We start from the raw sequence: 18,527 nt of genomic DNA on the forward strand, positions 1-18,527 counted from the left end.
TTAGGGAAGGTAGAGAAAAAGATATCTCTTGTGCCCCAGCAAAACTGAAGTGTGAGATTTTAGGGAGCACCTATTTTGTTATTCACAACCAGTAACATGGTATTAAACAACCAACTGTTGGGTCCCTGCTCCAGCTACAGGAATCACCCATATAACAAGTACACTGCATTGCTTGAGACAGAAAGAAGTAAATCCTGTTCACAAAAAAGAAAACTGATGTAACAAAATAATTGGCAGATAAACCATATTGTAGAAATGTGATTTTACTGACTTTGTGAACAGAAGAAGCAATATAATTTCCATTACCTCTCTTTCAGCGTAATGAAAATGTTCTCCATTATTATAAAAGAGAAAGATGGCAGACACCAAAGAGGTTTCATTGTTTTAGTTTAGAGATTAGTGTGTGGTTATACCTTAATCACTTTCATCACACATCAGTCACAGCATTGCAGACCCTATGAATGACCCAAGCGGGTCAGAATTTGTACAAGGATAGCATTTAATGGAACTGATTTTGCACAGTTTAGGCTACAGGCTGATCTACTTGTTCTATCACACTAAGGAATTGAGGGAATTAATGTATTTGTGTTGCATTCTGATATAATCACCATAGCAATGTTTAAGTAGCAATAAAATATGGATCCATCTCACTCTGCCAAATCAGGACAATGCTGAAATTAGTTATATTGAAATATAACAATCAAGGTGAAGGGTAATGATCTTCCAAGATGGCACCACAGACCCCATGGACTTCCCCCTTCAGTTATTAGAAGTAATCACGTGTACACTAAAAGGTCCATGTCTCTGACTGCACAGCATTTGTAAGGATGCCCCTGGTAGAAAACCAAAGGAGTTGCCACTGATCCTCTGGTGACCAGTATCATTTCAGAGTATCTTCAGAGGTCACAACAACTGCAGAAGGCAATTTCAGTGAGAGCCTAATCGTTCTCCCATTGAAGGTGGTAATAGGCTTACTATGAACTTCAGCAGGAGCATAAAAAGGCCATTTCCTTAGTATGAGACTATTCCGCATCACATTTCAGCCATGAAGCAACAGACATCTTTCAGTGACTACAGTACAGAAGGAGCAGCATTCATACTGATTTGAAGGCCTCTTTGGTTTTCAGATTTCTGTATGATCATCTTATTACCACTGGTATCACCACTATACAAAAATATCTCAAGTGGAAACTTGCACCAATGCTGGAATATGCAGTTGTTAAAGGTCTCCCAGTTCCCTCTACCATCACCACTACCTCCTCTGTGAGCTATAAATAACTGTTCAGCTGGTATAAAATGTAAAAAAAAAATTAAAAAATAAAAAAAAAAGGAAGAAAACAACAGCCCAGAAATAAAGACAACTCAGAATGGGAAAGACACAATTGCCTACATTTTAAAAGACAGAAGAGAAGGGAGAAATAAAAACCTCTTTAAACAAAACTAATGATAGTCATCTTGTAAGAGGATAATTCTTGACAGCTAGCCCCATACCTACCCTGTAATTTTCTCCCTCTTTCTTTTTTGGATGAAGAAATGCATGAAATGTGTAATCAATGGGAATGCTTGTCATGCAACTTTCATAAATCTTGTAAGTAATTTATAGTTGTAATTGCAGCATTTAGAGACCATTCTATAAAAATGTCATAGGATTTTTTCCTTCCATGTGAAGAACAACTAGTACATGTACCAATGTTCCCAAAAGCCAATAAATACATTAAAACTTCATTATTTCATAAGACCCCATTAGCTTAAATATGAGAATGCAACAATGGGGTTTATAATATAAAATTTTTCAGTCATCCTTTCCCACAAACACGGAGAAGAGGCAAGATTCCATCTTCTAGCCCTTCCCAAATATGCTGCCTTTCTTCAAATCTTCAGAAGGTGTAGTAACCAAATCACACATATGCCTTTTTACAAGAAAGATGCAAGAAGGAGTCACCTACCAGAGCGCCCACAGTCTGAGCATGATACAAGTTCCTCAGGCCGGCCACTTTTTTTGTTCATGTTGGAGCCTCCGAGGCAGAAGTCACAGTAGTTATTGGGAATGATGACCCCGTCTGGTCCTTTCTGGGCTGTAGTTGGGTTAGAAGTCAGATTTACTAAAAGAGCATTCACTTGGACATTTGCCCCTTATCCTTGATATAGTGTTAGCTCAGTGAGTTTGCAGGGCACAGTCTTCCCAAAATATTGTCAATCAGAACATGAAATGCACTGCATAAACCACCTCCATTTAAAGTACACCTGTGGTTGCATCTATTTTGCCTAAAATGCCCTTTACTATTTCCTTTAAAATCCCAGCCAGGCTGCTCCCTCTTAAGGACATGCTTCCAGATAAGCCTTCATAGTTCAGGAACTTGTAACACATACAGGTATAGAGGAAAACCCTAATGCAGGATAAGACCTACATTGTCAGTAAGCAAAACTTGGTTTTTCAGGCAGCAGCCATCATCATAATCCCACAAAATACAAATTCATAAGGAAAAAATGCTCAAAAATCAACTGTGGGAAGATGGAGCGGATAGGTACCCTTACTGGTTTTATTTTAAGTAGCTTTTTAGGGGACTACATCTCTAAGTAGCAGGGTGTCCTTAGTCAGATGGTTGGTTCAAAAGCTCCTGAATATTCACAGGCAAAGCCATTTGGGGATGTTTCACTCAAGACTTAAGCCCTCTGCAGCAGTCATGTTCTCTGGGATGCGCAGGAAGGGTCCAACACTACCCCAGCACCCAGCACAGATGCAGAGTGAGCCTTGGGCAGATATCCCAACCAGCAGAGTTAAAAACCTTTTCAGCCAAGAAAAAAGGAACTAGATTCTATTATTATTTTCCAGCTAGGAATACTTGGAAAGGAGCAGACACACTGATCTTAAGTAGAGGAGGAGGCAGATCCCTTAGGAAGAAGAGAAGGGCAGAGGTCTTCTACATTCTTCTTAGTTGAGCAGAACAGCAATGTCCTTTTTTTTCTTGCTCACAACTGCCATTTCCCTCCTCTGCTCTCCAGAGAGGGAAAACATCTTCCTGTACACTCTAACTATGAATTGAGGAAGGGAGTGGAGGTAATGGTTTGTCTTTGTTTCTTCTCTTTGAACATAAAAAATCCACTTATATACCAGTAGGTATAACTGGCCTAAGCCTACTGCATGAATTTTACAAATGAGAAAATGAAGAAGTTTAAACTGTACCATCTCCATTTAATTATCTTTTTAATGCATATTTTGTAACTTGCAGATTTTTAACAGATGTTTCGACAGCCTTTATTAATGGTTTTTTTGTCCACATTCAAATTTTCCCCAAAGAACAATGACATTCTAAAGGGCTTCTGGTAGCAGTCCAAGACATACACTTAAAATTAAAATTTCCTCCGAGTTCAGTCTGCTTTTCTGGTTTGGGTGCATCTAGTTATTCATTTATTTCCAGATGTTGACCAGTTAAACTTTTAGACATTGGTAACTGAAAGATTCCAGGTAAGGTGAAATTAAGAAGAAAATTAAACCCCATAAAGCTGCAAATACATCACTGTCTTCCTCTGTGGTCATGGAGATCCTGACAGCATTTACTAAACAATGGACTTTGCACTGAAATGATCCTGGTTGACAGATCCCCAGCTCTCTCAAAAAAAGAGAGAATCTCCCACCGTTAGATTAGCATTTTGTCTGTTTGAGGAAGGCATTTAATACAAGCATGCAAGATAAGCAAAAAAAAAGAACAGGAACCAGGTGGAAGTCCTGCACACTGGCTCATTTTAAGAGCTGTAACAAAACAATCATAAAGTTGCTGCTGGTACGTATTTTGTGTATAAAAAGCAGACCTCCCTAGAATTTGTATTTCCCACTGCAGCCCCATTTTGAAAAAGTGAAGTAATTACCTCTTTATATTGTTCTGCATCTACAGACAGGCCACGTGCAATGCAAACTCAGCATGCTCAGAATTCAGTGACTTTTTTTGTTGTTGTTCCTTATTACATTATTTCACCTTTCATCCAAGTGTCTTAAAGGGCCTTACAGATATTAAGATCCTGTTATTGACCTTCTGTGAGGTCAAAAGCCTCTTTTGCCATTGATTCTAACCAGTGTTCTGGACCCTAATTAAGTCTCATGGTGAGGTTGCATTGCATTTTAAAGCTGAAAGACTTGGAGGTAGAGTGGTAAACTGGCTTATTCTCAAACACACAAAAATTCTGTGGTGAGGCCACAAATAAAAACAAGCAGTCAGGGTGCCAGCCAGCAGACTTAGGAAAGAGTTCCACTTCTACCACTGCTCATAATGGTGCAATTAACACTCTGCATGTACTGACTGAAATTTTTTCAACATGGATTATGACCATAAGATCCACTGACCGTCAGACTGGAAATGGGACAGGGGGACTCAAAAATACATACACTGATCAATTAATCTGCAGTGTGTGAGAGAGGTGGAGGGTATTAGCTGAGTGGGATGAAGTTGAAGGGATTCTCCAAAACCACTGTCAATGGAATATACATTGGGTTTAATCACTTTTCTTCTTTCTTCCTTTTCCCTTCTTTTCGTTTTTTTTCCCCTTTCCCCTTCCTTGTGTTCTTCCAATTTATTTAATTTTTAATGTGAGTGTCTCTGTTCTCACTTATTAACCTGGCTCAGTAGAGTGTGATGGAGATATCAGACCTGAAAAGTCATAGACAGATGAGAAGTTCCCGAAGTTACGTCAACGATACCTTAAATTATGTATCTCTGAAGCCAAACAAGCCAGGCAATGCAATTTTCTTCAATGTTTTGTTTTGTTTGGGTTTTTCTTTTGTTCTAAAAGGTGCAAAAACTAGAACAAACATGACTTCAGCTTATTTTCTTGATCAGTACCATATAGTGAATTAAGTCACAGGCTAAATCACAGGAGGTTTGAGAATATAGAGATTTTCAGATGACAGTAAGCAGAGTTCTTACTTTCAAAGGAATTTTTTTTGCATATATCCTCAGAGTTTCTAGCTCTATTTTACTGTCATTAACAAATTATGAAGGAATTAGGAAACAAAGGAAAAATGGCAAGATTTAATGTGCGATGTACCCTTAATGTAATTTAATGTACCCTTCATGAATAGGGTATCCTGCAGGAAAAGCCCGAGCTTAATCTCACCCCTAAATCAATAAAACTACTTAAAAAAGTAACTATGGGAATGGATTCACAAGAAAAAACAATTAATTTCCTAGGGAGTAATGTTGCTGCTTTTCATCTGAGACATAGTAATTAACTAGGTATTCACATTTTGCATAAGGTAATCAACAAGTAGAAGGTGCAAGTTTGAGCCAAACAGCTCAACTAGCGAGATGTAACTCCCTAGCAGAGAGTTGACTCTGCAAGGTGTCAATAGCTTGAAAACCAGCCATGGCCTTGCCCTATCTTACTCAAAACTCTTCTGATATTCTTCTACATTGCGAACTGCAACAACAGACCAAAAGCTCCCAGGAGCTTTGAGTATTGCCTGAGCTAAGGTTTGCTCATAGGAGGTGTACTTAAATCAGTGCCAGTTGCCATTTCAGCTGAGGGTTGTTTTCAGCTTTCATCAAAGGCCTTGTCGTCATCTACATCTCCCCCAAAACTGAGTGTAATTTTTTTAAAAATACTTTACAACTTTAAAAATTTCTTAGAGAGAGACATAGAAAGATCTGCACAGTTCAAATAATAGCTTCTCTGAACCTGAAAGGTGATTATTGTGAAGACAGGATGCAGAGTGAAAATAAAGTCAATATTTCCAAATAAATTTGGTATGCACTTACTCTGAAACTTTTTTTTCTCTTCTTAGCCTCATCAAGTTAATTTCAAGTTATAGCAAGCTGAGCAGAATAAAGAACTACTTAAAATATGGTAGCATCATTCACAGTAGTCTTTTCACAAAGTAAGTTCAGTAAATTACATAAATTATGTAGTATATATCACATAGTAACTTTGTTCTGGAGAGAAAATCTGAAAACTGAACAAGTTTACTGAGTTTAAATATATAAAATAACTTCTGTGCATTCTTGATTTTGAAGACAGAGGGTCTAAACAGAATTCTAGCTTCCCTTTGTCCCTCCCAAGAAACCAAAAAAACCCCTGTAGGTTATCTTCCTCATAGTCTTAGTTTAATAATAAAAGAAAGCTGCTTATAATGAAATAACATCAAGAAATAAGGAATTTTCTTTTCTACATCATCTCCTGGAAACTACATGACTCAATAAAAATCTCTTCTTCTTCTAGAGATTAGAAGCAGAAGTTTTCTACTTCTCAGGACTGTAGAAAATATCTCAGATGGAAGGCAAGCTCAGAAGAAGAAATTCTTGTCTCTGTTTTTTAAACAGAAAACTTAGAATACAGATACTTTAAATAGTTTTTCTTCAAAATGTGACTCAAGTATATACAGACAAACCTCCAAATAAAGAGAACCTTGTATCTATCCATTTTTCTAAGTGAAATTATTTTGATGATTTGGATCACAATCTTCAAAAACTTGGGAGGTGGAACCGGTGCTTAAAAGAAAAACTGGTTTTCTGTTCCTGAGCAACAAATCATTGTCACATGTATTTCTTCAGCTTGTAGCTAATACAGCACAATACTGAACCATAATTTAAGATATGCATATAGGTTTGGCAGCTTTTTTTTGTCATATCCACGTTACTGGGAAGGCGATGGAGAATGCAGGGAGGGCATGCCTTGCTGATGGGGTGTGGAGCTGTGCGTCGTTTATTTCAATGGTTACAGTGAATTGGCTCCAGTCAGAGATACACACATTCACAAAGGGATTTTTTCCTAGCACGTTTTGTCCAGCTCTTACCTGTTTCTTCTGGGTTTGATCCAAAACCAATAAAGCCCACTAGAGGTTTTCAATTCAATTCAAAAGGCTTTGAATCAGGCCATTTACTCTGTTTGCAACAAGGATCTTCAGAGCACAATAGAGACCTCAGGACCCTGCATGTAGGCCTGAGTCAAGCCAGTGCACTTCATGATGGAGGAAAAAGGGTGGATTTGCTTTTTTTGGTTGGGCTTTTTTTGTTGGGTTTTTTGTTTAATTTACAAGACTCTTTGTCTGAGATGGGGCCAGTTTTCCTCTCCAGCTCCTCCCTTTTTCTCCCTGGCAAAGGGCAAGTTCAGTGTCTGCCGCCTGAGCAGGAGAATGCCTGAGCAGGAGAACACCAGCCAAGTGCCTGCGCCTGCGGTCGTCAAGCCCTTCGGAGGCCTCTGTGACAGATAATCCCAAACTGTGTCTCCATGTGCCTGTCCTTGCCCCCCCGGCTTCCAGCGCTCCTCCTTGGCAGGCCTGGCCCGTCTCCATGGTGACCGTGGGCCCCGCTGGCCTTGCCACCTGCCTGCCTCTGCTCTCCAGTGTGAGGAATTGCAGCACGGCCCCTCCGCTTGCCGTGCTGAACGGATCAGTGCAGGGCAGGCAGCCCCACGAGAGAAATTACACCGTGATGATTAAATGAAAACATGGCTGTAAGGAGAAGGCAAAAGAAAAGCAGTGCCTGGACTGTGGCTTTCTTTGACAGAAGAGGAGGGAGATGGCTGGCTGGGCAGTGCCCTGGGAAGGAATGATAAAAGAACAAAACTGCTCGTGTGGTGAGGAACACGCCATGCACAGCTGAAGTGCACTCAAGGCTCTCGCTCTCTCACATGTACGCACCAAGCAGGGATGCTCACAGCCATTTCTGGGGACTCCTCACCGTGAATTCATTGCATGGGTTTTTCCTTGCAGTTTTCCAGGAAGAAGTGTAAATCAAACTGAATGAGAGGAAATGGCCAGTCACTTACTCTGTTGTTAGCACCAGAGATAAGCATATTGGCTGGCCCGAAACCGGGAAGTGTTGAGGCACTTGATACAGGGCCCTGCAGCAGGCTGGAGGCGGCACATCTGTGTTGATGTGGGGCTGTTTTCTACCAAACACACTTGGAACTTGGGTGTAACGCTGGGAAACAGCGGGTGCTCTGTTCCCAGAGTTGTGCTAATCAGCCTGCACAGCCCTATGGCCTCCACTAGCTGCTGCTCCCCACACTGTACTCCCCCGCACGGGATGGGCATGCCCTTTGCTGGCAGCCAGAGAAGCAGGATATGCTACTGAGAGGTGCCGCAAACCACCCACCCAAAGTATTGCCAGGTCTCTCTAGTAACTGGATTTTATCTCCTTTTTTAAGTTAGCTGGTAGTGTGGGGATAGAAGAAGCTGTTGCTTTTGCACAGCTTTTAGCAACTCTGATAAGTTTGCCTTTCCTACAGCCCCTGCTCACAGAGAAGCACAGCCAAGGAGCACTACAAGAAGTACTAGGAGAAGGAGGTACATCTGTATAAGTCAGAGGAAGCCTCTAAATGTGGGGAAAGAAAGATCATTTGATCATCTCTTTTACAGGAATCAGTGTGGCCCTTAAGTTGAGCAGCTAATGAAAGAGCTGGAAGGTGAGCTAGGTAGCTGGAAAGTACAGCTAGGAGATGTAGCATCAACTGATTGGATCCAGGAGATTTAGGGAATCAGTGTTTTCCTCCACTTTAAGGCGCCATTTCATAGAATTTCTGTGCAGAGTCTTCTGCAGGAACATCTAAAGCATCAACCAAAAGCCCACTGCTAGGAGTAAAACATTGCAACTATCTTGTGCCTTTATGATGATAAACAGTAGGAGATACAGAGTAGGAAGACAGACAAAAGAGTCTGACACCTTAATATAAAGATTTTCTGACTTTAAGGGGTACCTCTCTAGTGGAGCCTGGCCACTGAAACACATCATTCCCATCAGCTAAGGGAATATATCCCACCTCAAGAAGGGATTGTATTGCCCAATATACAGCCCTATCTGGCAGCATCCCTCAATATTCAGGTGAGAATGGCCAGTGCCATGAATTGGGTCCCTGCAACATCTTGTAGGCTTTTATCTGGAAATTACTCACTGGAGGAGTGTGAGAAGGCAGAGAGCACCTATTCAGTTCAAATTCAGTCAAAGTGGTTGGATTTTACTTGGCTCAAATTCTACATGGAGGAGGGAGAAAAAAGGCAGAATGTAGGAGCATCTGTGGATGGCAAGGAGAAGGAACTCTGCTGACCTGAGATATTCTAGAACATGTGGTTTTATTGCAAGGGTCGTGGGTAAAAAGGGCCTGCCTTCAGCCACCAGCCTTGGCTGAAGGGAAGCCCCAAAGAGAGAGGGAGAAAGAACAAGAGGGTAAGAGCTAAGAGAGAAGGGAGCGAGAGAGGTGAGAGCAAGAGAGCCAGAGAGAGAGGTGGCAGGGGTCAGAGTGCAGGGGGAAGAGAGCAGGGGTAAGAGAGCAAGGGTAGGAGAGCGAGAGAGAGAGAGAGGTCTTTGTTACAATACATTATATTTCCTTTTCTGATGAATATTCTAATTTACAGTGACCAACCAATACAAGACACAAAATCCTATAGAATCTACATACAGCCTGTAAGAACTACTGCATTACCATACTGTGTTTTAAACTCTAAAAACTACTCTTTAGACTTTTCTATTTTGCTCCATTGACCTTTAGATCCCTTAGCAGCAGAAAGGTATTGTTCAATCAAAAGGGATTCTCCTTCAGCTGGCCAGGCTATTGTTTTTAGGTTATATAGTAACTAAGACTCGGTATCCTACAACTCAAAGTAAGCTTTCATTTCTATTTTGATTATAGGTTTCATATTTTCAGAATCTTTTGCTAAGCAATCATATTTATAAGGTTTCCCTGATTCATCTTCCCCAACAGCAGAAAAAGCAGGCAGATAGCAGAAAAAGAAAAAAATATATATAAAAATACATAAACTATACAATCCTAAATCAAGAGCTGATGTGCTGTTGAAGCAACACAGGTTTTTCTAAAACCAAGTAGTCAGATTGGAAATATTTTCCCATAAACTACTGAGAAGCTTCTTTTCAATGACAGTTCCACATCAATAGCAACATTTTAGTCCCTGTCCAGTATAGACAGTAGAGAAAAGAAACACCAAACTAACAAAACAACCACCCCATGACTCCAATCAAAACAAACAAAAAAGTGGGTTGCAGATTAGCTCTCCCTCTACACAGAAGATGAGTTTGGGATTTTCCACTATGCCATAACTCTAAACAACTGATCTATTTTTTTAACTCAGCATGGCAAAATACATGCGCAAAAGTCTCAGTAATTTACAGTTGCAAACAGGATTTAAGGGAAATCTTTACATAATTCAAACTCTCCAATCACTATTGTTTCTTTTAGCATTTTGAGTGTTTTTCCTTATGAAAACAAACTCTGAAAAGAGAAAAGTCCCGAACACATTAAACAACTAAGCAGTCAACTCAATAATGTACATGTTTTCACTGAAAAACACCTGCTGCAGGGTGTCTTGTTGCAAGGTGGGCATTGATGCATCCTTGCATTCAGAAGTAGCTCCCACCATGGCCCCAGCAAGGATCAGCACTGAGGCAGGGAAAAAGTAGGCCTGATGTAGCTTTTCAAATTGATGCTGCTTGTGGAGAGGAACAAACAGCTCGTCTCCAACTGAGGGGCTGACTCTCGTCATTTATTCATGGCCAGCCCCCTGCCTGGATGGAAATAAAAATGTTTCAAAGATGACTGTGTGGGGGAGCTGGAGGACAGCTTGGAGGCACACTGAGGTTAGCACATTAATTTTTTATCTCTGGAGACTGGGTATCCAATTATGCTTAAAGTACACAAACAACTTTGGCTGGTCTCTCCAGTACAGATTTATCCACATAATAAAATCTGTGATGGAACTGGGCACAACAGGCTGATGCCATGAAATAATGTACACAGGTGGTTTTACAGGACAGATGCTTAAGCTAGCAGAGGGTCAGGAGGGCACAGGAATGCATCCTCCTTAACTACATGTATTGCACAATGGATCAATCTGCACTTGGCACAATGTAATTCATTTAGGATTGTCATTGGCCAAAGTGCTTGTGGGCATAAGATCCTGTTCAGTTGCTGTTTCTGCACAGCAGCCTGCAATCAGCATTTCACACTGCAAAATGCCACTGAAAATTCTTGTCCTTTAAAGGAGAGGAAGTTTTTCACCATGTAGACCCACTGTCCTATTCTCCCAGGAATTAAGAAAGAGCATTTTATTTATACTCATTCACAGAAACATTTCAATAGATAGAAGTCTAATGTCATTCCTAAATCAGAAGTGTCTCAAAATTTGTGAGCACCAGCTGCCTCCAGAGCTGGCCTGTACCCATGGAGAGAGATGGAATAAAACAGCCGGTGTTTTGTGGCAGACTTGGATGCACTCTGGGCTCACAAATCTCACGGTCTCGGTGCCAACATGTAGAGGAAAAGCCAGCAGAGAAAAAGTCTTAAAATGGTGTGGGAGCATTTATTTTTCCAGTGGCGTTTAGGAAAGGGGAAGTTGACTTTTTAAAAGGTTTTCTATAATTTCCTTTTCACAGTTCAATACTCAGGTAAAAAAATCAGAGAGTAGGTAAGAAATAAATGTATGCATAGGCAGAGGCAAGACTAGACACTGAGGAAGGGCTATTTATTTGTGTCAAAGGGCTAGATGAAGCAAACAAAGCAAGCCACTAAAGCTCAAACAGAACACAGGCTAGGGGGTTGACTGTTGAACTATCTTTCATGTTGCAACAGGTAATCTTTACGTGAGAAAACAGGACAGAAGAAGGGAGAGATGTAAAGAGATGTAAACAGACAAACCTTCTACACAGGCAAGGACAGTGAGATGTGCCAAGGAGGTGAGATGAGGGACTTGGGCCAGTCCCGGTTCTTTGATGCACACCTATTCAATGATTCTCTGTTTCATGTAGGTTCGTCCTATCTACATCTCTTTTCCAATCTCTAGATAATATTCTGACCTACTCAAATTGGACTGTGCATGAAATAGAGGGGACTGAATATGCAGAAAAACAAGAGGCTTTCAGGTCTTGATCTGGCACCCATTAGAGCATCAATAGTTGAATCCTGCAGAAGCCTTGCTCCCTCCTGCATCACCAGGGCTGCTGTTACTGCAGGTTCTACAAGGAGTGGAAGCTGTAGAGGAGACGTGGGTACAAAGGAAGGAAGCTCACGCTGCAGCTGCCCGCCTAAACTTTGACCTGGTGCTTGCCTCCCACGGCACAACAAACTCCCAATGGCTGGTTTGATTTGCCTTGCCTTTTCTAAATCAGGCTGCTCATATTTCTGACACACTCCTCAGCAAATAACCAGATCCTACTCTACACCATATCTCTGATGCTCCTGCTCAGTGGGTGGGGGATTAGCTGTTTGGATTAACATCCCCCTGCCTTCCCTCCCTCCCACCTACCCCACCCCCCAAGCCCATGCAGAGAGGACTTTTGAAGCTTGAGACCTATGATACTGCAGGCCTGTCAAATCTAATTCATAACACATGCCTAGCAGTTCTTAGGGGAGAGGAAGGATCTGATGCTCTGGGTCCCCCACCACCCCTCTGTACAAAGGGACCATTTAATGACTGCACATTAGCAATGTGGACAATTAGCATTCACATGGAAGATAAATGGCAGCATAAATTAAATATCACCAAGTGGAAGAGCAAAGATGCAAGATCTGAGCTCAAGGCTGTAAACAAATAAACAGGCAAAAAAGGAACAAACAGCCACTGTGACAGCTCATCCATTTGGGACAGTTACCTTCCAGCATCTGTGACTTTCCCCAAGGCTGATCTGCACATTTGCATGGCTGTTGCCTATACCTCACTGGCTCCTGGCTGGTTATTCTTTCCACTCTGGAATCTGGGCATCAGAGAGGTTTACCCCAATGGTTCTAAATTTCTGCCTGTTTGTGGATCTGTGCATCAGCAGCTTCCCTTTGTCACTTGCTCTGGGGGAACACAAGCCAAAGAAGCTCTCTTTCCCACAGTGTAGAATGCACCATTTTTATCATGGGCCAAAGCCAGCTGCTCCTAAGCTTACCATAGCTTTTCTAGCTCTTCTTGCTAACTTCTATCATTCCCTAAGCACCAGATACACAAGGACTGAGACCCCTTGGAACCTATGTCAAGCTGACTTCAGGGCACAGGACACTACCCTTGGTTTTTTGGGCATCTATTGCAAGATCATTATCAATATTAATTCAATATAGATTTGCAATATTCCTCCCAGGTATGCAACTACTACTGACCACTGCAGGCACAAGAAAAAAATCAACCAACCAACAAAAAGCCCCAAAGCTGATGCAAATGCTAAATAAACAAAAGCTACTGGCTGAACACTGACATTCCCCTGCCTGCCCAAGCAGTCACTCTTAGTGCATTGACAGCTCAAGTTTATCAACAGCTGGAGGAGTCAAAATTACTTTTGCTGTGAATCGACAGAACATGTGAATAACTAAAAGGTAGAGCATAAAAGTGACAGAAACATAGAGCTTGCCAAATGGGATCACACTAAACAGTCCTTCAAGCTCAGACAGTGGCTAGTAGCAGATGCTTTGGAGGAAGGAAACCCCCTCCCACACCTCCCTGGGGACAAGTGTCAATTATACTGCTTAGAAAGAAAATGTTTTCCTACTTCCATATTTCTTGAAGTTCTTAAGGTATTAGAAAGGGGTTTCCTGCATATTTTTCCTCATAAGCATTTTATTGCTTTATTACTTCGCACTAAAATAACACAGATCACACGCTGATCCAAAAGAACTTTTTGAAAGCAAACAAAGCTATTTATACAAATCCCAAGGTCACAGCAAATGCCACATAATATTGCACTCTGGAAAACTGAGAAGCAGAGGATTAGAGACTTGCAAAAATCAGTAATAGAACACAGTCTCCTTGACCTCCTGTTCTGTGCCTAAGGAGCACAGAAGGGACAGTCAAATACAGCAATGGACCTTATGCTCACACTGAGCATATGTGATTCATTACATAAAAATTCGGACTACCTAGATTTCTTTCAGCATTGTACCAGTGTGGGAAATTGAGACACATTCTCCCTTCATGTTCCAGCTCTCCTCCTTGCAGATCAGTACTGATGTGTTTTCATAGCTTTTGCCAAACTGTAACTAAGAAGCAACTTTGGGCAAAGTTGAAGGTAAGCTGTTTGTGCAGCAGGTGAAGGTATAAGGGAGAAAGGTGCTGTTATTTTCATACTGAAAAACTGAGACATTGACAAATATCTCTTATTTAAAGGCGAAACAAAGGCAGCCCCCAGAAACTACTGGATGTCTAGTTCTTTGACATCCTTACTAAAAGCCACTGGGAGGCTACTTGATGATGGGCAGCTTGGGCATCTCTTCTTTTCCCCCCTCTCCTTGCCACCTCCTCCCCACAGGAGAAGTAATGGAAAAGTGACTTGCTGCAGAGATAATGCTGGGTTTGAAATGAATTTCTGACTAGCTGAGCCAGCACCCGTGTGAGCTGTGGCTGATTAGCTGCAAGCATCCAGGTCCCAATCACTCACAACTGAGCCAGGCAATAACACCAGCCTCCCCAAGGCAAAGACAGAGTGGAGGCAACACCCCTGAAAAGGATCTCAAAGGCAAAGAGAAAATCCTACTCACGTTTGTGGTTTTCATTTCGGTGGACAGGGGAAGAGCGGGTCTCCTGCTCGCGGGCTTCATCACCCTCTTCACTGGCGAGGTGGGTGTGAGCATAGTGGTAGCTCAGCCCAGGCCTGTTCTTGTAACGCTTCCCACAGACTGGATGGAAAGAAGATATGAGGGAGGGAAAGAGAGAATGGAAACATCAGTGTGATCTACAACCACAGCAGTATCCTCTCAAATAATGCTCCCTTTTCCCCTGAGAGCAGCACCACGCACTCTATGTGCCTGCTGAAAACCCTTCCAGCCAGCACTGGTGAAAGGTTACAGAGGGCAGCCCTGTAAGCTGCAGGTCCTAAAACAAGCCTTCTTCCCACCATGCTGCTAGTAGTTCTTCCCACAGGCCTAGGCAAATGCACATTCATTCCCTGCAGACCACAGAGCCCTAATCCTCTCTTCTAAGATTACTAACAAGACTGAACATAAAATTAAATGAAATGCCAGTTCCAGCAGTGACGCTGCACAAAGCACAGCAATGGGAACAAGACTGAGAAGAAAGGACATTATTTTCTTCATTACTGATCTCTGAAAAAAGGAAGCAGCTGGGATTTTTTAAAATACTTTCTTTAAATGTTAATAAATAACTTTATTCACAGATTACCAGTTAAGACAAGGAGATGGAAATCATCCACAGTTTCTTGCTAAAAAAAATGTGGTAATGATACTTATTTGCCCAGGTAAACTTCATATTCAGCATCCCAATAAACAATATAATGTGTGACAAAGAATCCTGCTTCTGAACTTTCATTTATTTTAGGATTAAGTCAACAAATATTAAAGACAGAATCAAACAACTCAGGGTGATGAAAGGTCTACACTTTCACAGAGAGCTTACAGCAAGGGCAGGCAACATTATAAGATTCATTACATATTAGTTGATTTTCTATAAAGTTTTAATCCATGTTATTGTCTCAAAAATTTATCACTTTTCATCTTCAAAGAATTCTCTGAATGTTCATTTTCTTTTATACAGCTATTTCATCTACCAAATACAAATATTTCCATTTTAAAAGATCAGAAAACAAAGACAAAAAGTTTAGTGCCCTTCTTGCAATTTTTTACTTCCAGAGACATTTTCAGTCACTTTATTACCTTAATTAACCTCAAGGATTCCACACAGGAATAAATTTCATCTCCAGCAGTCTGTCCTGCAAAGCTTGCTTAGAAGGCCAAAGGAAATGGTACCAGAAGAGAGAACAGAATCCTGTTTATAAAACCCCCTGAAAAGGATCTCCAAGGGGTAAGTGACCATCCACTCCTAAAAACTTAAGCTGTCCCCAGTATGTATCCTGCAACACATATAGGTACTTACTTCCCATTCTTCAGACACCTGAGTCTGGGAATGTCCACAAATAATTTTTTTAAAAGAATTAAAAATAAAAATATATTAAAAAAATAAAACACCACCTCATCCCATTTATTCATTTACATATAAATAAAGCTTAAAATTTTATACCTTTCTGCTACTTCTCAGAAAACACCAACTGATGTTCCACCTTTTTTAACAGATTATAGAAAATTGTAAATAAAAGCCTATTACAATAATATATTTCATTCTTAATCTCTTCTAACTGACTTACAAACTCTCGCAAGGAAAATGCTTTTCTTTATTAGAAATATGTCAAACAAGCTCATGATATGTATGAGTGATCTGGAATATTATATATTTTTATCTCAGTTTTCTTCATTGTGCAAAGATCATAGAGTCATTGTGATGATTACAGAGTCATCATAACAAGATAGAAGTTTCTTTGAAGCGCAATATGTCCTGTCTTCAGTCCCAGATTTTTTAAGTCTTTGAATGGCCTCGATTTAGAAATGAGACTTCCTCCTACAGGAGGGAAGAGGGAATATTGGGAGAAATAAAATACTAATCTAGTAATATACTAATTAGTAGATTAATCTACTAACATAGATATGCACATCCATTCTTTGAAGCATCTGCCTTCATTTTTCCTATGTAAACCTAACTCCATTGCAAGACATTTTGAAGAACTAGACTGTTAGATGCATGTTGTCCACAAAACATCAGTTCAGTCTCCCTTCTTCTAGTACCATCCTTGTTTTCTTCCAGTGCATTCTGGAGAGGGAAACTACTTCTCCTTCTCTGTGGTCCTGCAGGGCAAAGGACAAGCAGTGGAACAGATGCTGAACAAGAGTCAAAACAATAAGATATCCACAGTTCTGTATGACTTTCCCCATATTTTGAAGAGTGGGAAAGCATAACACTTAAGTAATCATCAACCCAGAGAGAGCTCACTGCTTAAATTCTTTCAGAATGGTAACCTCCTCTAATTACATAAATGTTGTAGCATTTCTGAGAATGAAGAAAGTGATTTACATTTCTAGCAGATTGACCATCTGCTAGATGAGCTGGATCAGCTCATCAAGTATCCTACTCTATCCCACTTACTTTGATGCATTTGAAGAATGTTTAAAAAATAATTCTATTGCTATGAATTACTAATACTGCTCAAAGATTTCTGTGCAGTTATTTCCAGAACACTATCAGGTGATCAATGCACATAAGGAAACTTGCATCCCCTACAGCAAGTCCCAACTCCATTCCTTACAGGATCCTGCAGGGATTTTAGCTAGGGACTTAAGGATGGCATAGGAAATCAGATGGGTCTGCAGACTTGTCCTTCTTCATCAAAAAAGTATCAGCTCATCAGGAAAAGGCAAGTATTTATATAAGTTGAGGCAGTAGTAATTCTCCAGCTGAGTCCTTTTCATTGGAAGGACTTCAAGGTGGCCTTCAAGGATGACAGCAGTCTCAGACACACCTTATGAGAAACTGATATGGAGGATTTATTACCACAACTGAGGCAAATGAGTTTGGTTTACATTGTCCTAGCAGATCCTTTGTAAGACCAAAGATTTGCAGTTCCAGCAGCCTTTGTTCTTGGTGTCTAGATCTTGCCATTTTTCAAATTCATTTTATGTCATGAAAAGAGTCCAGAGCACTGCCATGAATTGAAACTGCAGAGATTTCATGTTCCTCAAACAAATTAGACTTTTGCAGGGGGAAAAAGGTCATGATATTAGTCAGGCAAAAGAACCACTGGCTTCAGTGAGACTTTGGTAGAATGAAAGCTAAGTCAGAACTTCATGGTTTCTCCAACAGATTGAATCTTCCTGAATTCACCCTAATCTCTTATTTTCCAGGTAAGAGCACATTTTATTAATCCACCATATCACTGTGCTAAGAAGTAGTTTCTATAAAAGGGTGATCATTAATAAACACTTAGCTCTTATATAACTCTTCCCACTGCAGACTGGCTTTTCAAACATTAATTAATCTTCCTCCACATTCCTGAGTGGGAAATACTATTCTCATTTCAGTTCTGAAAAAAGAGAACCACAGAGAGGCTGAGTTTCCCACACAGTGATCTTTTTTCATTACCAGGACTGGAATCTATGAGTTCCAGCATCCACACCAGTGCTTACACCACATCTTTCTCATTTTTAGAGCTGACAAAAGCATAGTGAGAACTGGTTCTCCCAGTCTGAAATGCATGCTGTTGATTAGTTTTTAACACTATGCAGCTCACATATAGCAAGTGAGAGTGTGCTTTTCATAAACTTTGTCCAGTTGCCTTCCTTTCAGCAGCTTTGACTTTTTTATCTTCAATTTTCCTTGCTGGAAAGGGTCATCATCCTTGCATGTGGTAGATTTCACTCTGAATCTCAACACTGGGAAGTTGACTTGATCTTTAATTAGGTAGCCAAGCTCAATAACAACAGTGGGAGTTTGTAGAATGCAACCCACTCCAATTCCTCCTGCATTCAAAGGGTATATTTTTGCTATGACCTGACGTGAATGCTGCCTTAGGAACAAGCTGGGTAAGTAAGCAGCAATACAGCAGTGCAGACCAAATGTCACAAATGGGGAAAAGGGAGATTTTTTTTTATGAGGCTACCAGACAGTCTCCTATGATGACCCTTACTTTCCTTGAAATTTGAAGATTGATATTAAGATGTTACACAACTGCATTACAGGGAGGAAAACAGTATAATCGCAAGCATTGAGTGTT

General features: G+C 40.7%; 1 protein-coding gene across 7 annotated transcripts in view; it reads right to left on the reverse strand.

The window, feature by feature from the left end:
* DPF3 (double PHD fingers 3) overlaps positions 1–18,527 on the reverse strand; it is a gene marked incomplete at its 5' end in the record, with an annotated part of 154,597 nt that overhangs the window by 26,461 nt on the left and 109,609 nt on the right. For all 7 annotated transcript variants that reach the window (XR_014590339.1, XM_083863045.1, XM_083863049.1 and 4 more), the window contains 2 exons: positions 1,947–2,075; positions 14,452–14,589. Coding sequence is in view for 6 of the 7 variants with exons in the window: in XM_083863045.1 (XP_083719171.1) it covers positions 1,947–2,075; positions 14,452–14,589 (267 nt within the window). The remainder of the gene's footprint in view (positions 1–1,946; positions 2,076–14,451; positions 14,590–18,527) is intronic.

The sequence above is a fragment of the Zosterops lateralis genome (genome assembly GCF_965231275.1).
Source record: "Zosterops lateralis genome assembly, chromosome: 6".
Classification (NCBI taxonomy): domain Eukaryota; kingdom Metazoa; phylum Chordata; class Aves; order Passeriformes; family Zosteropidae; genus Zosterops; species Zosterops lateralis.